At 34.4% G+C, this 25,262-nt stretch overlaps 4 protein-coding genes across 5 annotated transcripts in view; 2 read left to right on the forward strand and 2 right to left on the reverse strand.

Moving 5' to 3' along the window:
* Nucleotides 1–4,208, forward strand: part of LOC126770189 (nuclear receptor-binding protein homolog) — a 73,213-nt gene extending 69,005 nt beyond the window's left edge. The window contains exon 10 of the mRNA XM_050489434.1: nt 28–4,208. Coding sequence (XP_050345391.1) covers nt 28–120 — 93 coding nt within the window. The 3' untranslated portion in view covers nt 121–4,208. The remainder of the gene's footprint in view (nt 1–27) is intronic.
* Nucleotides 4,209–5,315: 1,107 nt separating this feature from the next.
* LOC126770168 (uncharacterized) lies at nt 5,316–12,322 on the reverse strand. Its single transcript, XM_050489398.1, has 3 exons — nt 12,239–12,322; nt 7,590–8,664; nt 5,316–7,444 (listed from the first exon to the last, which is right to left on the reverse strand). Exons 1-3 carry the CDS (start codon nt 12,265–12,267, stop codon nt 5,687–5,689), a joined length of 2,862 nt encoding a protein of 953 aa, XP_050345355.1. The 5' UTR covers nt 12,268–12,322; the 3' UTR covers nt 5,316–5,686.
* A 3,724-nt stretch (nt 12,323–16,046) lies between these two features.
* On the forward strand, nt 16,047–18,053 carry LOC126770221 (lymphokine-activated killer T-cell-originated protein kinase homolog). Its single transcript, XM_050489490.1, has 5 exons — nt 16,047–16,214; nt 16,292–16,587; nt 16,666–16,861; nt 17,092–17,283; nt 17,861–18,053. Exons 1-5 carry the CDS (start codon nt 16,109–16,111, stop codon nt 18,013–18,015), a joined length of 945 nt encoding a protein of 314 aa, XP_050345447.1. The 5' UTR covers nt 16,047–16,108; the 3' UTR covers nt 18,016–18,053.
* An 83-nt stretch (nt 18,054–18,136) lies between these two features.
* LOC126770223 (ankyrin repeat domain-containing protein 29) overlaps nt 18,137–25,262 on the reverse strand; it is a 39,268-nt gene continuing 32,142 nt past the window's right edge. For both annotated transcript variants that reach the window (XM_050489492.1, XM_050489494.1), the window contains exons 3-8: nt 24,507–24,605; nt 23,250–23,348; nt 21,508–21,606; nt 21,012–21,209; nt 20,827–20,922; nt 18,137–20,527 (exon numbers count right to left, since the gene is read on the reverse strand). In XM_050489492.1, coding sequence (XP_050345449.1) covers nt 20,330–20,527; nt 20,827–20,922; nt 21,012–21,209; nt 21,508–21,606; nt 23,250–23,348; nt 24,507–24,605 — 789 coding nt within the window. In that variant the 3' untranslated portion in view covers nt 18,137–20,329. The remainder of the gene's footprint in view (nt 20,528–20,826; nt 20,923–21,011; nt 21,210–21,507; nt 21,607–23,249; nt 23,349–24,506; nt 24,606–25,262) is intronic.

Here is a 25,262-nt window from a genome sequence, read left to right on the forward strand (position 1 = left end):
CGTATATCGTGGCGCGTCCCTCGACAGGCCGATCGGGACAAGATCTGCCGCCTGATGGAGGAGTCCCTCCGCAGCAGCTTCGGCCAGCTGCCGCGCGCGCCGCAGCAGGTCGTCAGCTAGTGACGCCGGCGCCGACCCCGCCCGCCCGCCGTCGACACCGCCGCCCCACTTCCCCCCGGGAGAGGCCCATCGTCCGACCTGACCTGAGTGAATAGAAATAGAGTTTCGAAGATAAAACGTAAGCCAATTGAAGTGTCGTCGATAAAAACTGTAGATATGTAGTAGTATCGATTTACACATTATATATTTGTAAATTTTTTATTAAATAAAACTGTACCTACTGTGCTTAAATTTCGTATTATAACTATTAGCTAAAAAAAATTCAGCGGTATTTTTTGTCATCGTATTGGTATTCATTTTATGTACAATACCTATTATGGTTCTACTGATTAGAAATTCTAAATTTATTTATATTATTTACTGATATTAGATAAATACATATCCGACTTCTAGAATTTATTTGCTGTATCTTATCATTCATATGAAATTTATATAATAATTGCACAAACATGTCACCCTGTGGAATGCCCGCTGATTTTAAACTATTTTATTATGAAATATTTTTGGTACTGTAAAAAGATATTAAAGTTTTCAGGTCGGTCGGACGAATAACTTCCATTGTACTGTAATTGCTGACCAGATAATATTTAAAATAATAGGTCGGGATTCATCACCGGCATTTAAGAAAATCTAATAGTTTTAGATTTTTATAGATAAAGGTCCCGACGTTTAATGGCCTTTAGCATTTCTTCGAACTTCAGAACCACTTAGCTTTTACCGAGGTCCTGACGAGGTCTTATTAGCCACCTAGCAGCGGGGCAGAGTCGAAACGATTTTCATACGATCTATGAAAGTTGCGGATACTTCGTACCCGTGTATTATAGTTTAGATTTACGATGCATCTAATTATATAAAATGGTCTTATGAAAGAGATTTAATATCGAGAATATGTATTTTTGCATACGAATGAATTGTAAACGATTGAACGAGTAGTCGATGATAGATATCGATTCGTGTTAATAGTTTTAGCTGTTAACGCGTTGTGACTGGGATTGTTAAATTTAAAACTTATGTACCTTCTAAACTTTAGTGTTTAAAACATAAAATGTCGATTATAACAACGTTACGAGTCACGAGGGGTTTTTGTCGGAGGTATCAAAGTTTGTAAGGGCTGAGATTACAAATTTTGTCTCTGATGATATACTTGACGAGCATTGTACACACATCTACGCAGTTTCCGGTAGTGAGTATCGCTTATTGAAAATTAATTACTTATATAATTATTAAATACAAATCTAATCGTCTATTCCCACGTGCATAGTGATCGTCAATTTGTATATCGTCATGTTTATATGCATTTCGCCTCCGCGAGAACTATTTGCTAGTCGAAAATGAATCTAAATCCGAGCAACCACGACGTTATTTTGTATAAAATTGATACGCTTTTAATAGAAATTGTCGAAATAAACGTCACTTTAAGGATTATTGTGTAAATTGTAAATGAAAAAAAAACGTTTGAAATGATTCGTAGTGGTTCGTTTGGACGAGAATGCTTTAGTTATTTAGAATTTGTATGAATGTGTAAATGTAACAAATGATATTTAAAAAATATTTAACTAAACGATTACATTAACTATTATAATATATGTATAGTGAGGCTTCCTCTTAGAGCTTTATGGATATGGTTATGTAAGTATACGGAAATTTAAACATACTCACTATTGAAATAAGGTTGAAATTTGTACCGTCGCTCGCGTTTCGTTTTACATCCCGAATACCGTTGTGAAGTTGCTTTGTCGCCCGATGTCGAACCCTAAACCCTGTCGGTCTTATTGTTGATATAATAAAACAATAGAATACAATACTAAATTATAATCACGATTTTCTTATACCTACAATTTAACAATACGATTTCCTACTCGATTTTAAATATTAATTTAGACAAAGTGATGAACGTGACAAAATCATATTAGAAGACGATAGTTTAAACGATTCGGATTCCGATAGTTACAATGAATACTTAGACATTTTATTTTCACAACGAACATTGAATCATTAATGAATGATAATGTTCTAGAACAAAATATTCGAATAAATTCCGCCGCTTTCCGATCGACCGGAGTCGACGTCGCGTGCTCGTACGAAGTTTAACGAGATTGCATTTATAATAGTTCCAAGTGTTTGTATCGGTTCGTCTCTCGCGTTTGCGACTCCAGGTTCCTAGCGCTCGTGTCGTGTCGCACTCGTCGCAGGCTATTCAGTTAACGATAGTGGTGCCAAATATTAGGTGCCAATTATGAATTGTTTTAAATGATATATATTCATTTCTTGTACCCCGTCGTGCTTAAACGTAGTATATGGAGTTTCATTTGATATATTTCGAATTTTATTTAACTCTCTTAGTGTGCTCGCATCCGTCTCTCGCGTTTAGTCAATAATTAAAGAACGTCTTACAGGTTATTGCGTTGCGTAAATAGTTTCATATTGTTGAAGTTTAATTGTTCTCGACGGTCTAAATTAAACGTTTTCGGTTGTTATTAATTATGTAAAAGAGAATCGATTTCATCTGCTGTCACGATCCATATCCATGAATACTATAACACGGTAGTGTGTGTGGCGAGCGCTTAGTGTAGTGTAAACGAAAGACTGGCTAATGTAACGAGATAGGTTCGCGGGAGGGCGCACGCGCTCGCGTCTGCGACCAACGGGGCGGCATCAATTCTAGTATTACGCTTTTTATTATTTGACAGAAAATGTACTTTTAAAAATCAAACTAAAGTATCACGTTTAGAAATACTTTTAAAAATTTAATTATACGTTTTTATTCGTAGAAAAATTAGGCAATTTTTGAAAAATTATCAAATTTTGATCGCAGACGTCCGAGCGAGTGTTCGGAAGGCAGGTATGTAGCTAGTAAAGTGGCGTGCCCTTGTAAATAATCGCTTAGTCTAAACTATACTTATAAATGAATATTATAACTATAATACTGATGTAATGTACCTATCGTGATTTCACGAGCGCGGTGGTCACCGCGAGTCGAACTTCTTCTATTGCTTTAATATTTATTGGTTATTCATTTGTTGTTCCGTTAATATTTGTTTTTTAAATGTTTACAATTACAATGGTATCATTTGCTTCGATTAATTCGTTTTAGTTGATATCGATAACAATTATGATTGCGGGATGTAGTGATACCGTCGGTGGGAGATGTTATCCGCACTGATGATCTTGTTATTGTCCTGTTCAAGTTCATATATTGATATATATATATATCAAAAGTATTTTCCGTCGATACATTATTTTGTATATGTACTTCCCCTAACGAATTTCGAATTGATATAATATAGTATAAACATAGGTGCGATTATTACTGATGTATGTTATCACAGGATAAGGTATTAGGCGGACCATAAAATGATCTAGGGTCGTTTTACGATGAGTAAACATTTAAAACAATTATAAAATTAGACTTTGCTTCTAGATTGTGAACGGCCGGCGTCAGAGGAGTCCATGTATAGTCATATACAACAATAGTATTTAAAGAAGTTTTAAATGAATTTTTACACAAAATTACCTTCGATTGTACCTGTTTCTGATATATAAAAAGCTATATTATAATTAACAGACCCCCAAATTACGTCACCAGTTAAAAAGCCCTATTTAATCGATATCTTCTAGCAATAACGAAATAGCTATTTTGCGTTGTTTGTTTTTTTTTTATAACGTCGATACTTTGCAATATATAGAGATTTACTCGTGTACCTCTGATCTTACCTGCCTTTTTATTATAATTTCTAATATACACTTTTTTTTTTGTTTTAACATTTCATTTTATAATTATTTATTTCTAGTAAAATGGACACATAAGTCGACTTCAGTCATTTGTATATAATCTGAATTGTTCTTTTTATCCAAAGATGTATGTGTTCATTTATGAAAATTGTATTTTTATTTTATTTGAATTTTTTTAAATTGAAATTGTAACAAATATTTATTGGATCCAGATAGCATTTCCACTCGATTTTAATTTTCCTCAAAAACGTATCGTAAGCTTCCGTACCGTATGTTATCGCCTAATATATAAATATGCTCAAAATGACATAACCAATTTCAGATGATCGAACGATCGAGTGATGTTTGCATACTATTATAAAATGAAAATGTCAATAAAGTGGTATTTTAAACGGCAAAATGTCTTTTGATTTTTTAATATATTTTACCAATGACCTGTTTATCTGTTACCTGTGTATCTGTGAGTGTCGGCTTCCTTTTTGACAATCACAGATCGCGACTGTGATAGAGTAAATGAATCTAATCTTGTGTTGGTTGTTTTTTTTTATCCTTATCTTTTATGTTTCATAGTTTTAACCGACTTCAAACGAGGAGTAAGGCTACTAGTGGTAGGGCTCGTCTGGGTAGGTATCACCCACTCATGGTACTTGGTATTGTTGTGTTCCGGTTTGAAGGGTGAGTGAGCCAGTGTACTTACAGGCGCATGGGACATAACATCTTAGTTCTCAAGGTTGGTGGCGAATTGGCGATGTAAGCAATGGTTAACATTTCTTACAATGCCAATGTCTGTGGGCGTCGGTGACCACTTACGATCAGGTGGCCCATATGCTCTTCCGCCTTCTTATACTATTGAAAAAAACAAATATTATAAAAGAAATAATAACTTGATATAACAAGGTAATCAAAGTAAGAATTAACAAACAATTTGAGCTGTAATATTATGAGCAAATAATAAATTACATACTGTATTAGAAGGTGATTTTGCTGGTGGTACGCAAGCTTGCATAGGGGGGGGGGGGTCCAACCACTCATAGGTAAGTTAAACTATGCATCAGTATTTTGGTTTGTTAATCTTAATTGTATTTTTTTCTATGGAGGGCGATGCATTAACGGTAAGTTAATAATTAAGTAAGTTATAGGTTTTATTTCAGTTCAAAAACCATTATTCAATAAAGTTGCATTGATTTACTGATTACTACTTACACTAAAAAATTACCACCGCTTCGGAAAAGAGAATACATGAGTATAATAAATATAGCAGCGATTTCTTCCATTTCATTTCATTCCCAAGATGTGCTTTGCATTTTACAATGAGGTGAACCAGTTGCTCGTCTGCTTTCTATTTTATAAATTTAAAGGGGGTTTCTTCACATCTACGTCCATAGAACTAAATATATTACAAACAAACATTTATATTCATAAAAGTGGAGATAAAATAAAACATTTTTAACGATTCTGTTTATTTCTTTCATGACACGCTATCACAATAAAAAAATCTTTGAGTGCAGTCCCATCTCACACGATGCATAGATGACGTAACGTCCTAAAGCTAACATCACATTTAACCTTAGATTCAATCTTATGACATGATTATAAACATTAATATGATTTCGTTTAATTTTATTTACAAACTAACCGAGGCCTTTTTTATATTTATATATTTTACTTCACAAAAAAAACATCACTCTCTTAAACAACCGATTGTTTCTTTTACCTAAATTATTTTATGTAATAAATATAATATCAACAAAAATATTAAACCTAAAGGCATCATAGCTTCTAGGATTTAATGAAGATATATTACCAGTAAAACTTCGTTATGTTTCAATCAATTTCATAATCTATATTGGTATGGCAGTGTAACTGGTTGCGGGACCGCTACTTCTTTTTCTTCCTGCTCGGGCATGTAATAATGTAACTCGTAAGACGGCGATAGTTCTACAGTCATATTTTCATTATTCGGATCGTAAGATTCCCTATGAGCGTGTTTCGTCTTCGAATGAGTGTTATAGAGGCCTCTCATAAACGCCCTCGACGAAGCGATATGTCTACCGTTCTCTGTGTCTCTATGGATGACGCTGTTGTTAAATAAAATTGGGAAATCAGATTTGTAGCGTTCGCTATTTTGATTGAAACTATCAACGAATCTCTGTAAGACATCTTTACGAAATTGTGCTTCATAGTCATACTCGTTGTCTATGTTCGTTTTTTCTTTCTCCGTCACATACGTTATGAGATCAGTCGGGGTAACTTCTTGAGGTGGAACCTTCGTGTACGGCACGTAATCTATATGCTTATCGAAGTCATTATCCTTTGCTGCCTCGCTTAGGAAGTCTTTATAATGCCTAATAACATACGAATCTCTATCGTAATTTCCTTCACTGTTCACTAATGTGAATTCGGTTTGAGTCGCGTGTGGTGGTCGTTGTGTCGAATAGTAAGAATTTCTATCAAAATCGGGTTTAGTCGCTATCTCATAAGGTTTAACTTTTTCATTGTTTTGTGTTTTATATTGGAGAGAATTGTCTAGAGATAATGGTTTATCTAGTGACGCTGGTAAAATATTCGTTGGCGGTTCAGTATTAGTAAACGAGTTAACTTTATATTTAAAATCGCTGTCGTAATCGTTAATGTTAACTTTTTGGGTGGAGAGTGGTGGGAAATACTGTATGGTAGCTTTACGTTCAGGTGATATTGTGTGTGATAATTTGTTGAATGGCCACGGCCGTTGTGTTGGCGCTGGCGTCGTGGTTGGAACTGTTTTGGGCGAAGTTGTGAACTTTTTAATATCTATTTTAGCCATATTCAAATAGTCGGCATCGTCCTCATCAGTGTTATCGTAGTATTCAGGAACGTTGAAGAATTTTCTAAACTTCCTGGTTGAATATGAATTTCTTATTTTACCTCTTGATTGCTCCGTTGTGAAAATATTAGGTGTAGTGACATCTGTTACTTCTGATGAATTGCTGCTATGTTCGTTAAATGCGTCGACAGTCGTTCGAAATTCTGCAGAAGATGTAACAGCTGACAACGGTTGGTCTTTTGTGTTATGTTCCCCTGAACTGCTATTTTCTTCATAATCAAAGTAAAGAATATTTCCGAATGAGTCTGTTTTCTTTCGTTTAGACTTTCTCATTTCAGCCATTTTCTGTAATCGTTCTTTTAGATCAGGTATATCATTTTTGCTGTCTTTCTCCGATAAACTATTCCATTCTGATTCTGTCTTATTTTTTAAGACTTGAGTGAAAGGTTTTGAAGAATTCTTTGGTTTAAAAACTATTCCTAACGAGCTTAAGCTTTCATTCCTCCAGCTATTGTCGTCGGGGTCTCTAACAAATTGCTTAGGTGCTTGCACTTCTATTTTTTTCAATGGCTTGTAATTAGGATTTACCGCATACAACGTTGTATTTTTTACTTTTTCACTGTTTATCGGTTTTACACTCAGTTCGTTAGAATCATTAATTTGCATTGAAGTATCATTTGAGTTATCTGTATCAAGAGGTTGAATTGTTGGATCGAATCTATCAGCATTTTCATTATGTTCATTTATTATTTTTTCTTTCAGAAGCTCTTCCTTAATAGCGTCTTCGTTCTGAAAAATAAAAACAATAAAAGAGTTTGCGTGAAGTTTTTTTTTTTTTTTAATAAAGCGTACATTTATTGAAAAAATAGTTAAAGACACTTAACTAATATTTGTTATAATGGATTTTATTACACTATTTATGTTTTTGTCTTACCAGTTGACTCTGTGACTCTCTGTTTTCAATTTTTTCCTCTGCCATATCGGTTACAAAACTTTCGATGTCAAACATTGTACGTATAGTTTCTTTAGAATTTACTTTCAATTCGGGAGTTCCTAATGAAGTCCGCTCATTTGACACTTTCTCCGATAAATCCAAATATCCAGCTCTTTTTGATTCGAATGTGTCCCATTTATTTAAAGACTGTACTGGAGGCGTATCTATTTCCGTTGAAACTGAACTCACTGTTTCAGTTTCACTCTCCAACACTCGATCTTTTAAAGTGGAATTTAAAAGCTCATTTTTTAATTTTTCTAATGACGGTATATCAGAGGTAACAGTATCCTGAAGAGAAACTCTCAATGGTTTTGTTTCAGCTTTAATCATTTCTTCTGTTTTATTTATTGGAGCAGCTTCGTCATCGGCTATTATAGTTGTTGGACGTTTTCTTTGAATCGTCGTATATTTTTTCCATGTTGGTAGATTTCCCGATTCGTAAGATGTTGTGATTTCAGGCTCATCTAATTTGAAAGTTGAATCGGTTATCGTATCAGTTGAATCAGATACAGCAGTAGTTTCATTTTGAATAAATTCAACTTTCCTGGTATTGCTAGTAATTGCTTTGGGTTCATTATTGAATTCGTCTAATGTCTGCGTGCTTTCGTTGACTGACTCATTTTTGATAACGCTCGTTGTTACAGGTTCCGTTGTCGTTTCAGTGCTATTTACTTGCGCTAAATCGATCGAATCGGAACTTGAAACTTGACTTTCTGCAGTTGGTGTTTGTGTATTATTCGATTCTATAATTTCATAGGCATCAATATTAACAAGCCCTTGTACTTCATTACCTTTTCCAGTCGTCGACAAGGTTGTGTTCAATAATAAATTATCATTGTGTCTTAAAGTCGACTGAGTGCTAGTTGATCCTTTAAGCTCACTTTTTATTTCAAACGAAACGCTTTCTTGAGCAAGATCTCGGCTCGACTCGCCGCCGCCCGCAGTGCGACGGAGCGTGAATGCTGCTGGTGTGTCAATACTTGACAACACGATAATCAAGCTTACAACGAATAACCTGAAACATAATTATAATAATGTTAACATAATCATAAATCGATATCAACAATTATAATAGTATTGAAAAAATATAAGTACATTGAAATATAATATGTAGGTATGTTTGCTGTTACTCCATCGTACAAGCAATTATTGCTAAATTAAAGTTGCTTAATACTTCTTAACAACAATGTTAAAAACTGTTTATAATCACGCAATATTATAATAAAATCAAAATATTTATTATACGCTTGTTCGATCAAGGCACGCGTAACCTTCTAGCCTATGAAATAAAGTGTTCAGTGTAAACCTATACATCATTAAATCACTTTAAACCTATATACGAGAAATCTTCAAATACTCTATATCTTCAAACACACAGCATTATAATTACATACATGTATAGTAATTACATACATTTATAAATTTAATCTAATATCATTCTCAAACGGATGAGGATGGAAACCGATTGTTAATACGTTTTTAGTTATTAAACAATTACTAGTGGAATCGTGTTATTATAAAAAAGACACCAACATTGTTTATAAAATAATTGCATTATATGTATTGTACTCGATTGTTATGACTCTCTGCTGACGATGTACAATCGTATCATAGTCGCTATTATCGAGAATGGCTGCAAGTGCAAAATAAACATGTCATATTGTTCATCACACTTAAAATATTAATGAATTTGACATCGGTGCCTAGAAATATCGTCATCATCATGACGTATACAGTGACGTAATTGAGAATGATTTAATATTAAAACACATTCCTACACTTTTTTTATCGATTCGTCATAAATATAGTCTGACTTAGGTAAGGAAATTTAGTTAGTTTTATTATAAATATAACTAAAACTTAAATTGTGAGAGTGATAAATATTCAGAACAGACTGCGCCGAAATGTTTTTTCACGTATCTCGCTACACGTAGGGCTTATTAGCAACGGCGAGGCCTGAATCGAATTTGCATGTATTATTCATATTGCAACCAACAGCCTATATTAAGCTGAAAATTTTCATGAAAGGGTGTTTGAATGTGTATTCAGCGCTTTCGACTAATTAGCGTACTGACATGATCAAAGCGACTAAGTCAGTATTCCTTCACATAACACTAGTAATCAACATTTAAGAAACTCATTTAAGAATCTCAGGGTTAATACACGTTTTGGTCGCCTATATATGTAAGGTCAAAAACAAAATATACATTATGTTATTTACTTTAAGCCTTAAATAGCAAATATTTACATGTATAATAGTAGGTGTATAGTAGCTATACACCTACTGCTTATCCATCCTGGGGGTTGGTAAATTACTATCCTTAACATAGGTTACCCGAATAGCCCATGAAGGAATGTAAGTTCCAGTCACCGAATAAGTTAAAGCAAAACCAAAATTTTAATGTTATGCCTTAGTACATAAGCTTAACAGTTTTTAATCCATATGTCAACTTAGGTTTTATATTTGTGTGTTTAAATAAATTATTATTATTATTATTCAAGTAGGCTTTTACAAGCACCTTCGTCATCAGTCATTTCACAAGCTTATAATTAGATTCTACAAAGAAGAACCGGCGAAAAACAAAGTACCTAGTTACTTAGTCGAATTTAATCTACATCTAAATGTTGTATCAATTTGAAACTTTACAAGTGTGTTTATGTGTCGGATGATAACACAATAGTTTTGTACCAGCGAACCGATCTGTCACGAAGTAATTAGAAGAACTCTTAATGGCTGCTGATAAATGTCTCGAATTTGGGCTCATTAAGGTTTGTTTTGATGATTCCCGTATATATTTAATGGTAGGGCTTTGTGCAAGCTCGTCTGGGTAGGTACCACCCACTCATCAGATATTCTACCGTAAAACAGCAGTACTTGGTATTGTTGTGTTCCGGTTTGAAGGGTGTGTGAGCCAGTGTAATTACAGGCACAATGGACATAACATCTTAGTTCCCAAGGTTGGTGGCGCATTGGCGAAGTAAGCGACGGTTAACGTTTCTTACAATGCCAACGTCTATGGGCATTGGTGACTACTTACCATCAGGTGGCCTATATGCGCATCCGTCTACCTTTACTATAAAAAAAAATGAACACTAACAAACTGGCTGTTCTTGTGAACTATAATTTGGTAACAATATTTAACATTTATTCGCGCAGCTTATCAATAAAATAATATTTGATAGATGAACATAACCATCACTTATAAGAGATCGCTAGATACATATAGGTACCACTTATCTGACCGTGACTGTTCACGGTTCTACGTCGTTCCCGGGACGAAAACTCGAATTTTGCGCTCCCGTCCAGACTTATTCGTTCGTTATTTTTTTTTTTCAAATATATAGGTGAGTGTAATGCTAAATATTAAAGGAATTTGAATATAATAGTTATATATGTATAATTATATTTTCATATCCTGTAAATCAATGAATACTAACACCACGCTTCTACCTTAAAGAATACCTTTCTTCCTCAAGAAAGATGTATTGAAGTAGTGTCGGAAACTTGGCATTAAAAAAAATATTTTTCGCTGGTACAATGTTCATCTCTTTATAAAAATAATGTAATAGTTCATAGGTATAGTTTTTTATGTTATAAGTGGGCGGGTCGGCAAACAGGCCGCCTGATGGTAAATTGGTCACCAACGCTCATGGACATTGGCAATATTACCATTACTTACATCGCTAATGTGTCACCAACCTTGCAAAGTAATATGTTATGTTCTTTGTACCTGTAGTTACATTGGCACACTCACTCTACAAACCGGACCTTAGCAATATCAAATATTAATGTTTATATTAGAATATCTGATGGGTACCCAGGCGGGCTTGCACAAAGCCCTGCCACCTAGTGAACTTTTTGATAAGTTAGATGTCTAATATATTATTGTAAATATATTGTAAGACTATCGCAAGCGCGAATTACTTTCTCAGGGTATAAAGAAAGACGACCATGAGACTCCCTTGGGGATGGTAATCGCCAAGGGAGTCTCATGGTCGAAGATTTCAAAATGCTTAAAAAATCGAGCAAAAATTACATGCCAATTAAAATTATATCCCTACAGATAACAAATTCAACTGAAGGTGGCTTAATAATGTGCTAAAACATCTCCAAGTATTACGCTAAGAACGATAAAGTACTTCACGTAACTAGTTTATTACATCGACCTGTTATATTGTTTCTGCACGTACTTAATCCACTACTTAAACATAATTCACATTGACCAGTCCAGTCGAAAGATTTTGTAAACTACACATGCTAATTTCATGTAATATTAATCGGTCTAACCGACTTTACTAAATTCTTTCATAATTTAAATGAATAAACGGACGTATTTGACGATTTACATCCGTGAACAAACACTGGAAACACAAATAGTTTAGTGAGGTATGAACTTATTAATTAAGTACTATGTTTATTTAATAATTCGTTGTTATTTATGATTTGCTTACTAAATCCGTTCGAGTCGTTACGTTCAAAAACAACTTTTTACGCGAAGCAATTATCCATAAAATTTAATTTATAAATCAATAAATCATAACAATGATGTTTGATCGCTAAAGCGATTTTCACGCACTAATTAACGTACCTGAAAGTGTTGCACAGTGACATCTTCATAAGCACGTTGCGTCACAATTTACACATGATAGCACGCACGCGCGCGCGCCGCGGTAGCTACTCGGTCACTGCAGAACTATAGACCGATCGATATTAGTCGATAGCCGATACTAGATTAACACGAGTGTCGAAGAACTTCCTTCCATTGAGCAACGAAATGAACCAGTAAACAACACAGTGTCGGCTGAAACTATCTAACTGGTCGACGGCCTCGTCCCTCTTTCAGTTTCTATCTGAAAAACGTATTCCGCAAGTGGAACTAGGAACTACCAATTATTTTAAATACCGCAATTATAGTGTCTAAATGGGTAAATTATATTGTTTCCGAATTACCGTTCTCGCTTGCAGAACGTTTTGAAATCATCTACATTTATATCGGCTGTCAGGACTTTTGAAAAAAAAATAGCTCTATCGGCTCTTTGTTTCGGTAGCTCTAGCTACAACACAACTAGCATGAGAAGTGAAATTTTTTAATGTGCTGTTATATTTCGGAGTTGAGGATGTGTGAGCCGGTGTAATTTAAGTCGATAACAATAGCAGCATCGGTATTTAGCAGCGCATTTTGCAATGTACGTTATATACTATTAAGTAGTTATCCCTGACTTTGTACATGTTCATGGGCTGACTAGGAAACTGCCTCGTTGGTCTCGTGGTTATTTTATAAGGCTGCATCCTCCGAGGACTGACTTTAAATCGCGGGTCAAGATAATAAATTTTCTGACTTTATTCCAATATCAGTATTTCAGTACTGCATTTAAAGCCACCGATAGTACAGCTTCTAATATCACCCCGGTCGTGTCGGATTTCTCTGCCATTAGAATATGAGAATGACGAAATGGAGTGCACCGGTGCTTTGCACACACTTGTGCACTAAAATATTGCTGTTGGCTAGTCTCCGCTGAAAACGGACATCGCAGCCAAAACCAGTCAGTACGAAGTCATCATCATCATCATCGTAATAATCAGGAATCTATTGAGCTTATGTTATTATTTTAAAATATCCGAGGTCAATAGGATTTTATTAGATTTGCACATGTAATAATTCAGATAACACTACCTTTATAATTTCTGTAACACAACGAGGGTTATGTTACTTGTAAGAAATTGTGAACAAGTGAAACGACGTGGTTTTTTGTTTCTATCAAAAAGATTAATTAAACTAAAGTAACAGTCTGAATATCCCACTGCTGGGTTAAGGTCTAATCTCTTCTTTAAACGAAGGTTTCGAGCTTATTGAATCACGCTACTGAAAGCTTTAGTAAATTCATAAAGCTCAATGGAGTTTGTTTGCATAAACATATGTTGCAATATATATGCTATTTTAACCGAAGGAGTAACAATAAACGAACCTTAGCATCATATCGCGCGCAATTTGCTAATAGTTTTGTAATATTATGCACAAGAAACGACTCTTGATTAAAATAGATTTAATTTATAAAACGCTGTCCAATTGAATTACTAATTATATACCAAGTTCCGTGGCGTACTCGCCTGTCCACCGATCTATCTTACAAAGAAAACGTCCGTTTAGCTAAAGAAAAAAAACCGTCTTTGTTTTAAATCTATTTATTCGCAATTTGTTAATTAGACTATTCGGTAAATTCCTGCAGTAAGTACGTGTTAAACTAACGCGATCAGACACGTAGAATAACAATTTGCTCACATTCCAGTTTCTCCAAACGTCGCTGACCTATTGCTCAAATGCATTCTTAGATCATTTAGTGTAAACTTTAGTTTTTTCTGTACCATAACTTGTGTTTACATAATTAGATGAAAATATAATGATTATAGCAGTTTTAAGTTATTTTATATTAAGAAAACAACTGATTTATGAGGTTTCTATAGAAGTGATTAATATTTAATAATTGTTCTAACAGCATTGATGTTACTTTTCGATAATTTTTAATATAAATATTCAAAACCTACTATTTTCGGTCCTAATGAAACATAAAATAATTTTAATATTTAATCTAAAAGTAAGTGCTGCAAACCGCAATAACTTTATTTAGACTTATCTCAGTATCCACTACTAATACTCATCGTCAGCTAAATTTTAAAAAATATTAGGCAATACATTTTAACAGACACAATTTGCTTCACTGAAAACAACATAAATTAAAAGGTTGCCAAAGCTTTTGGTATTGTAAACTCTTGTAGTAAAAATATGTCTGTAAATTAAAAAAATGCTCTTTAACTTATTGATTAAATAATAAAATTTAAATAGCAAAAATAGCTTCCATATAATATAAGTCATGCTGCTTAGAAGATATTTTTCCTTTACGCATACATAACTGACATAAATCGCATACCGTACTTTCTGGGACAGCATGACTGATGACAGACAGACTGACATGATGACTTATGGGACACGTGACAGCATTTTTTCCGAACCGGAATAAATTTCTAATTAATATCTTATCAGAATTGATCCTACAAATGTAATTAATATTTGTTGTTTCAATTAATAAGGCAACACAATCTTTAGAAACAAGATTTATCTAATGTTTTATTTATTTTTTAGGGAATGAGTACTTTCTTCATTCTTAATAGAGTTTCCTCTATATAATAGAAATCCGGCATAGAAACGTTCCTATGGTTAGAGGCGCGACTACAGCGCCACATGCGGTTAACTATTCTCTTCTCATCGATATCCGAACTGACTGGTTGATAATTTACGCGGTCTCATAAAAAACTGCAATCGGTGTTCTCTGCGAGTTCTATCATCATATATAATTATAAGTGTGAACGACACTCCCCGATGCCTTCATCAACCAGTTACTTATAGAAGACGTAAAAATAGGAGGACCGAAGACACGTCATGCACTGGATTCAGTCTACGAAAGCTAGTTGGTGCTATTGAAGGTTCTATTTGCTGATCATGCCTCAATGTTTCCTAAAATAAAAATCCAAAGGTATAATGTGATGATTTAAGCAAAGCTATGTGTGCCATAATAGTACATCGGCTTAGTGTAAATAATCTACATATAAAAGGCATAAAATTTGAAACACCATATTTAAAAAGTTTATCAAATTAGACAGAAAATTAAGCCATTACAGAACCGAGTGATTGGCATTATTGTTGATGCTAAATCTCAATAAATGCCTTTATATAAATCGATTGGTGAATAGGTCTACTAATAGATACTTGGTTCTACAGCATTTATGGTTAATTGTATGAATGAACTATTTATCGCCTGGTATTTCATTTATTTAGTAGGAATCTCTTACATCAAAACTTACTGTGTTTAATCTAAATACCTATATCTGCTACTATAATGATGATCAATTAGAATTAATATAGTAATTGAATAAATAACATTATTTTAGAATTGTTTTGTATTTATGAAAATTATTGTAGACTACATAATGAAATAGATTTTATAAAAATAAAGTATTTCCAAAAATATTTAATTAAAAAATTAAAATATAAAAAACAGAACAAAAATAATTACTAATACCAATTCGAATCACAAAGCTACTAAATGTTTATATAATGTTTACATATTGTGAAGTTTACATTTCCCTTTATAAACGTTATTTTTAGTTACATTTTAAAACATTGTTTACATTACATACATTGATATAAAGAAATAATTCATATCATTCATTCAGATCAGAAATCTTGACGGACAAATTAAATGTTTTTTTAATTAAACCTTATTATGTAAAAGTAAAATATTTTTAATTTGCTAAGCTCTTTTTAAAACGCAAATCAAATGTCAATGTCAAATTCAATTTAGTATCCGTTGTAACGACAAGAGTTTGAAAATTAAGAAGACGCTGACGTCTTTTATATCTAAATAACTAGTAAAAGTTATTTTATTCAAAAAAGAAATCAAAGATGTCTGAATTTCAAACACCAATTAAACCAAAAAAGCCATTAGATGCTGGTGAAACAATAACGATTCCACCTTCCCCGTTTTTGAATAGACTTGGATATGGCACAGGTATTTTATTTATAACATTATGTTTACTTAAAATTTAACTTAATTTATGTGCATGTCTTATTACGGTTTTATGATAGGTATATCAGTTATGCAGTTAGTGAGATCGCCTCGAGCGGGACAAATTCGATCACCTTGGGCATTGAAAATGTTAAACAAGCGCGTAAAACCAAATCGTGTATACACGGATCGTTTAAAAGTTGAGGCGGAGCTGTTGCAGCGCATGTCTCATCCAAACATCGTAGGGTTCAGAGCTTTCAGCAAGTCAAAGATACTGTATCTGGGTATGGAGGCTTGTGACTTGTCTCTTGGTGACATGATTGAAAAGAAGATTGAGGATGATTGTGAGCCATTTTCTTCAAAGCAGATATTAAAGGTAGGTAATAAATTAAGATTATTCTCTTATTCTATAGTTATATATTAAATCACGAATACATTTTTATTTTATTAACAGGTTGCAGTAGATATAGGTAAAGCATTGGACTACCTACACACAAAGATGCAGATTCTTCACGGAGACATGAAGTCTTATAACATTCTGGTTAATGGAGACTTTGCAGTATGCAAGCTGTGCGACTTTGGTGTCACTTTGCCTCTTGACGAGAATGGAGTTTTTGATAAAGAAAACTCGAGACAAGCTTTTTATTTTGGTAATATATGATTTTGTAATATAATATTTTATGTAAACAATTATAAATATAGACAATAAAATGTCTGAAATAAATGTTAATTTAAACTTAAGGTACAAATAGGCCTACTATCATATTACTATTAAATAAGAGTGTATACTACCACTGCACACTTATGAATAAATATAGATAAATAAAATCGTAAATTATTATCAATACTGATTATTATTTCTTATGATTCCGGTACACAGGTACTGAAGCTTGGAGTGCACCAGAAGTTATTAATGGGGGAACAATAACAAACAAAACAGATATTTGGCCTCTAGGCCTCACATTATGGGAGATGATGGCCCTCATGCCTCCACACTCTCGAATTGACGACACACTAGATGAGAGTGTTGAAGATGACAGCATGGGGGAAGATTACTTCAATGAGAAATATGGTAAAAATTAAGAATTTATTATAACTTTTCAAATTTTGCTCAAAAGTAATGCACACAATTATAGAAATTATCCCCTCATGAGCCACATTATATTGACTGCCTCTTTGGTCTAGTGGCTAGATGCAAAACTGCAAACCTGGCGGTCCTGGGTTCAAATCCCAGGTTGGGCCAATAAAAGGTATTGGGTTTTTCTCTCAAAAATTCTCAGTAACTGCCCGGAGTTTGGAAGTTGGAAGGGTGTACACTCTTGTGCCGCAGAAAGCATGTAAAGCCTTTGGTCCTGAGCCTAATCTCTTTCCGGTCGTGTCATATTGCCATTCCATCGAATTATGAGAGTTAGGGAATGGAGAGTGCAGCTGTGTTTGCACACACACTTGTGCAGTTGGCTAATATCTCTTGAGATTGGCAGCCGTGGCTGAAATCAGCCCGGAGGACATTATTATTATTATGTTTTAGAATCGAAACTAAACAGATATCACCACCACCACTTACCTTATACCTATAGTTGCATTTGAACAATTAAAGTTGATGTTGATTAAGTTTTGTAGAGGAATATCCATGAAAACCTTTATTACAGGCACTCGGCCAGATGTTCCTGCCAACATATTGGAAGACCAATACTCCAGTGCTTTGACACTGTTCTACTGCTGTACTGAGACAATAGCTTCTGCTCGACCTTCAGCACAACATCTGGCTCAAGCAGCTGAGCATTTTATGGCAAACTTGACATGATCATATTATCAAATATTTTTATTATATATTAGCGTAAGTAATAACTTCATTTACTATAAATGTATAAAACTTGGTATCAAGCTTTAGAGGAATTATCATTATGTTAGAATAAAACAACATATATTGTTTAAAATAACTATATCCAAGTAACATAAATAAAAATTCAACAACGTCCATAATAAATACCTGCCTGTACCACTGTATCGGTTACATTCTTAAAATCTATATATAGTAATACAATCTTGTGATCTTAGATAGTAGTAGATGATGTTGAATATCATTAAAAAATATACTTTTTTATTGTATTATGCTTGAGACAAAGCTGATTGTGTGTAAATCAACAACCTTAAAAATATGAATATGCTGTGCAAATTTATTTAAGTAATAAAATGTTATTTTTAAAAAGTGTACTTATAGCTTATAAGTTTTTTTTATTATAGAGATTCCATTGACAATAACAAGTACATTTTAACTAAATTTCTCATTTTTAAGACCAACGAGATGATTTCCTAATTGACTAGTATCTTAACATACTTATAGGATTAAGTTAAACTCAGAGCTTAAACAAAAAGCACCAAAAACTGTTCTTTATTATTCATTATGTAAACTGACCGCCACAAGAAAATGTGATATTTTGTGTAAAGTGTAAAAGTTAGTGTGGAATTATATAATATACATTTATTATATTAAAAATCTTAGTTTTAATTACCTGCACATGCATCCATACAATATTTCAGACATACATATGTATATATATGAGGTACATGTAAGGCATTTGGGATGATCCTTATGTATGAACATAGCATTTGAGATTGATAACAACATATGTACAGAAATGTCCATTGTTTGCACTGAAAAAGATTTAAGTGTCATTTACAACTAAAACTCAAAAAATATTTTTAACTTAAATAAAAATACAATATCAATACATTAATGATAAAAGAAGTGCAAAAACGATTTTGTTTAAAATGAAGTATATTTTTATGTTGAACAAATTTAATACAAAAATAGTCATATAAAGAAAGTCCTGAGTTTCTAAAATATTTACTAACTGTAAACACTACTCAGAATGAGAACAGTTCACTGGGAAAACTACCTGAGTCCAAAATTAAATATAAGTCATAAATATTATAATTTACATTTTTATAGGCTTATTTGAGATTTCATATAAGTAATCATAGCTTATCAAAATGGCAGCTTGTGAGTGATACTCGATGCGAGACAAAACTTAACACGATTATCGTAATAGTGGAGTTAATATGAGATAAAGATGAGACTATGTAATATACACTAGGAACCTGATGATGACAGGAACTACACCTTTATGAAAATATCATTTTGGACAATTAATATGTGGTTTTTAATATACAAAGTACGAGTTTGATATTTGAGAAAACATTATTTTTATTTATTTAATAAATGAATAATTAAAATAAGTATCAAATCTGTAAATGTAAAATGAGATTTAATAAAATATGTGTAACATTTAACGTTGGTACGTGTAAAATTTTTGTTAAGTTTGAATCGATTCAACTGTTTCTTTCTGATTTCAAAGTTGTGTGAGCTATCCCATGACAATATGGGTTTATTTTCATAAACCTCATATGCATAGTGTATTTTAATTTTAAATCTTTATATGGAAATTAGTGTCATCCATTATTACCTAACAGCTGTTTTAAATAGTTAGTCATCGGCATTTGACTAGATTGTTCACTTGTATTTGAGTGAACATGTGGTTTACTTTATATATTTACTGTAGAATTAGAACTTTTGTGATCTAATCAAATATGATCTTTAATTAAAACGACACTAACGCCATCTATGTGTACACGGAGTAAAATATATGTCAGCTTACTGTTCTTCGATAAACGATTTCGCCCCATCGCAAATTAGTGCCAATAGCACCACAAGATGGCGCATACCGAGAGCTAAGTTATGTTAACTTGTGTTAATGTTACACATCAAAGTGGTTTTTTTTCTTTACTGCAATAAGTTGCAGTAAAGAAAAAAATAATAATTGATTGATACTTCTTTTTTTGCAAGAAAAACGATCGAACACATTTAAGAATTAAACGCGACCGCGACGCAACATGGCGTAAAGGCGGTATTCAGACTTGCAACAAAACCACTGGCGTATACTATATTTGAATTCGATTTACAGCCATTGCATCACGGACGCTTTCGTCCGTTCATGTTTGCTCAAATGTGTTCGTTATCGTCACTCCGAAATTAAATTATCCCGCCAAATTTCGAAAACATTCGAATCTGGAATACCTCGAACGGCGTCGAGGCGCGAGTGACGTCAGTGCTAGTATCACGTGTGCTCGAGCGAGCGCAGGTAGGCGACGACGTCCCGCTTGCCGGCCGCGGCCGCCGCCTGCAGCGGCGTGAGGCCGCTGGCGTTGCGCAGGCGCGTGGGCGCCGTGACGTCACGGCTCGAGCGCCGCGCCAGCTGCCGCACGCACGCCAGCTGACCGAACATGGCCGCGCCGTGCAGCGCCGACTGACCGTTCTGAGGGATCGCGCATACTTAGTTCGTTTCACCTGTACGAATGTTACAGCCAATAGATGGCGCTAATTCGTGTTTTTGAATTACGGAGGAACTGAGTACATAATTATAGCTAACGACATTAAGCGGTGATCGAATAAGTTACTAATATTACAATATGATCACTGAGTCTAAGCATCGTGCATACTGAATAATTATAATTACGAGTAATAATTTATGGGAAGCGGTCCCATCAGGCCAAAGGCGTTTCTGCTGTGAGAGATACAAACTATATATTAAGCCTTCACTAAGCATCAACTCACCGGCAGCAGTCCGAGCTCCGGGTCATGTCGCAGCAACTCCGCGACGACCGCCGCGTGGCCCTTGTGCGCCGCCTTGAACAGCGGGGTGGCGCCGTCCTGCGACACGACTTACTGTGAGTGCTGGCCAGCGCGTGGCGTGTGGCGTGTGGTGTGTGGCGTGTGGTGTGGTGTGCAGCGCGCCGCACCTGCCGCAGCCTGTCGACGTGCGCGCCGTGTGCGAGCAGCGCGCGCGCCACGCGCTGGTGGCCGCACTGCGCCGCGATCCACAGCGGCGACGCGCGGTCGCTGCGGCACGCGTCCACGTGTGCGCCGCTCGCGAGCAGCGACAGACACACCTCCTCGTGACCGTTTTGCGCCGCTATGAACAGCGGACTCGCGCCGTCCTGCAGAGTTGTTTTGAATATCATCGTTTGTATCGGTCGTTTGGAGTCACGAGACAAAACGAACAAAATTTTGGACCTTCTGTCTTACTAATAACGACGACTAAACGTCGTTGACCTTAAATTCTGTCTTAAGATGTTTTTTATTTGACGAACTCAATAGTTGAAGGTTTTGAAAGACATATCCTGAAGTCCTAAATTTAAACTAATATTTTTAAGATTTTTTTTTTAATTTCTGTGTTACTAGTTTTCTATAAATAGATAAGGTTATTTAAGCCATCTGAAAGTTCTGAATAATTACCTTCATACAAGAGTTAACGTTGGCTCCGCGTCGTATGAGTTCTTCGACAACTGACAGATGACCGCATTGACAAGCCACGAATAGAGGAGTACCGCCGTCCTGAAATGTATTGAAAAAACTATTTTGATCAAACAATAACCCCAGTAAACATTTATTAGATATATTAAGTTGTAATTAAATATTAATTCTTATATAATCTTATTCTCTTTGTATGTAGAATAAAAAAGTACTAGTGGAATAAAATCACTAGACCGTTGCGATATTGCTAACAATATGAATAAAATTCGAGTTCTTGTATAAATGCGTAAGTTACAACTCAGTAATCATAGATGGCGTTGATTGAATATGTCACACTCTTGAATCGCGCTGTCTAGATATTCGCTACGTATATACATATAGAAAAGTGACCAAATAAATTATATATACATAAGCAGTGCTAAGCATTTCTCTAGACGCCATTTGATCCCGGATATTACTTTGACGAAAATTTTTGTTTACAGAAAAAATATTGAAAAACAAAGAATGCTTTCAGACGAATAAGTTAAGCAACAATATATAATTGTCAGTCAAGAACAATAAATAAAAGCCTCATAAATTAGAGCACTTTGGGTTCATGATTTGTGTTTTCATTTAGACACACTTCGAGTCAACGGCACATGCTAATGTGTCTGTGAAAATCACAAGGATTTTCACAGACACATTAGCATGTGCCGTTGACTATGGTTAATAAATGGACGCTATATACCACAGATTTCAGCAAAGCCTTTGATCTCGTTTGTTTTGATTTTTACAGAATAAATTATTATATTAGTTGCTTTCATATATGATCACTGGCATCCTATATAGTTTGCCGCTTATATAAACTTATCTACAATGTCGCCATTTTATTGTTTCCATTCCATAACCTATTTAACTAGGTTGGGGGTTCTACAAGGCTCTCACATTTGGTCGATTCTGTTCAACATATTTGTCCACGACAGTCTTCATTGTTTTCAATACTTTGAATAATTATGGCATTGATTTAAACCATGTAAAATATACCAGGTAAAATAAATCAATACAATGTGAGCCCTAATATTATCCATGAGGAAGTCAAACTAATAATCTGGGAATATTCGGCAGTACATTCGTTCCTCCTGTCAAGACTTTGTAAACTTATTAATAATGATGATAGATGCGTTTTGATTCACTTGTTTAGCTATTTCGTGGATCTTATCCACGAAATAGCTTTTAACTTTTTTTAGCGATTACTTTATTTAGGTAATTATAGCTTTTTATCTTTTGCCTTAATCTCTCGAAGTTTAAATTTCATTCTAAGTTTGTTGGTAAGCTGTATCCAAAGCAATTATATTTTTATCTACGCAATATTTACTGAAAATCGAGTTGCAAGGACAAGATGTGCGAGCGCCTCTTAGCGATATACTAATGATCGCAAATAAATAGGTCAAATTTACAAGACGCCAGCCGGTTCCCTATCGCGTCTTTGTTCAGAAGAGCTGTTTTTGCTGCCGTGCAGCGTTATATCAATTTGAATGTTTTAAATTTTGTATGAAAGATTATGATAAAAAATAAAATTCATAGAACAAAAATTGTTGCTTATGATGTTAGTAACAATTATTTATATAATAGTCCTGGGAATCCTTACAGAATTACTAACTACGCGATTTATTTTATTTTAAATTAACTATATGTGTACTTATTACTTACAAATAATGATATCGGTATTAATCGTATATTCTTACCGTGCTCGGTGCGTCGATAGCTGCGCCTGCGTCTAACAACAAGCAGGCTATGTCGAGGAAACCGCCTTGTGCTGCGAAGAACAGCGCGGTCGTTCCTGTCTGCCAACATTACGATACCACGTCACTACTTATCTAAGTCCATTACTACACTAGGTTTATTAATTACTTTAAAAATAAGCTTCTACACACATTACCTCCTGCGCAGTTAGTAAATCTCCGTCAAAATGTTTTTAAATTTTGTTTTTTTTTGGTTGCGCATTTTCAATTGTTTAATATACAGTGATGTTCATAGTTTTTTATTCGTTCATTTTTCTTTTCGTAAACTATATGTATATTTATTATAAAAAGGGTAACTGTTGTATTACATAAATACATCCCTAATTTTATCCGACTGTCTTTATATTCGTGATAAATTATGAACACATGACCCGACCTAATTTTGAAATTTAAGCGCAGTTATGAAGAAAGATCTGCTCAAAACGGCTCGGCTGTAATTTTTTCAAAGAAAGCTTAAGGCACATTTTGTCTTGAACAGGGTATGAGAGAAGCTCATTCATATCAAACGGAGCAGCTTCGATGAAAAGAGCTCTTACAAATGAGCGCTCTCGAGCTGAAAAGATCCCAGTAGGTCGCTACATGATTAAAGTCTTGCAAACCAACATCCGAGAATGAGCACTTAATAACTTATGAACGACATTATTATTCGTTTAATTAACGAAGTAAATATTAAAGTGCCTTAATTATATAGCTTATACAGCAATTGAAACCGTTGGTCCTGTGCCTAATTTTTTTCCGGTCCAGGACCATGAGAATGAGGGAATGGTTAGTAAACCTATAATTTATAACTCCCTTATAGTGTTAGACCTTTGATCAATCAAACATTATTTTGAAAAATATCCTGATTTCTTTCAACCAGAACTTAACAAATTATCCTATCTTTCTCAATCGTCAATAAAGCGATGCGCAGGCGATATTACAGTGCTCAAGTAGGTGGCCAAAAGCTAGGTGCACTCACTATATTAAAACTCGTAATCAGATGATGCATGACTTTTTTACTGGACCGATTCAGAGTTTAAATACAAGTGTATTTTTTCGGTATATGAAAATTTCTGATGCTAGTCTGTGTGTAGAAACCCAGAAAAGGAAATTAACAGTGCGTACTCTCGTAATAGGTTTTAAATCCTATTTCACGATGAATATAAGATAGTAATTTATGTAAATTGTACCAAAAAGTAATAGCTAGTTCTAAATATTTACCGTCCTACAGCATGCGGGATCAGCGCCCTGAGCTAGCAGTTCCCTCACGCACTCCGTGTGCCCCATCGCTGCTGACAGAATCAGCGGCGTGGTGCCATCCTGTAACACATTGGAAATTTTGTTTTAACATATTATTTATTTATTACACCTATATATAGACCTCCTCTTATGAGAGGCGAAGGTTTGGAGCTTATTCCACCATGTGAGTTGGAATGCATATGCAGTGGAATTTCGGCCGACACAGGTTGGTTTTCTCTAAATTCCTTCACATGAAAAATAAGTGGTGCTTTCCAGGGTTTGAACCCGCAATCTTTGGTGATTCACGTGGTGTAACCGCTGGGCAATCTCGTTTTGTTAACAAAAAGTCATTTAATGATACTGCAAAGAAGAGGGCTGTAATTTACAGAATGAATAATGTATTTTGTATATGTGCCACTTAATTAAATATCGAAATATGATTTTTCTTAAGCCGTGGCTGTACAAGTAGACAGCTTTATTGTTGTCAATAAGCGTTGATGACGAATGTTTTTGAAAATACCCCAAGCTGTCTACAATATTATAACTAGCGATTTAGCCGCGGCTTCACCCGCGTCATAATCGGAAATCTAAACGGGATAAAAACGCCAAAATATGTTAATTGTGTATTAGCTGTTATTAAGCTTGAGAAAGTAACAAATATTCACAACACATACAACCTTTCGTATTTATTATATGAGTGTGATTATTATTATTCTAATAATAAAAAAGAATTCATTA

This window comes from Nymphalis io, chromosome 8 (genome assembly GCF_905147045.1).
Source record: "Nymphalis io chromosome 8, ilAglIoxx1.1, whole genome shotgun sequence".
Classification (NCBI taxonomy): domain Eukaryota; kingdom Metazoa; phylum Arthropoda; class Insecta; order Lepidoptera; family Nymphalidae; genus Nymphalis; species Nymphalis io.

Coding starts and splice junctions, on each gene's coding strand:
- LOC126770168 (XM_050489398.1), bottom strand. CDS start 12,267: ATGAAGATGTCACTGTGCAACACTTTCAG. Junction 8,665..12,238: donor TCACTGTGCAACACTTTCAG/GTACGTTAATTA, acceptor ATTATGTTTCAG/GTTATTCGTTGTAAGCTTGA. Junction 7,445..7,589: donor GAGAGTCACAGAGTCAACTG/GTAAGACAAAAA, acceptor TTTATTTTTCAG/AACGAAGACGCTATTAAGGA.
- LOC126770221 (XM_050489490.1), top strand. CDS start 16,109: ATGTCTGAATTTCAAACACCAATTAAACCAAAAAAGCCATTAGATGCT. Junction 16,215..16,291: donor TAGACTTGGATATGGCACAG/GTATTTTATTTA, acceptor GTTTTATGATAG/GTATATCAGTTATGCAGTTA. Junction 17,284..17,860: donor TTACTTCAATGAGAAATATG/GTAAAAATTAAG, acceptor CCTTTATTACAG/GCACTCGGCCAGATGTTCCT.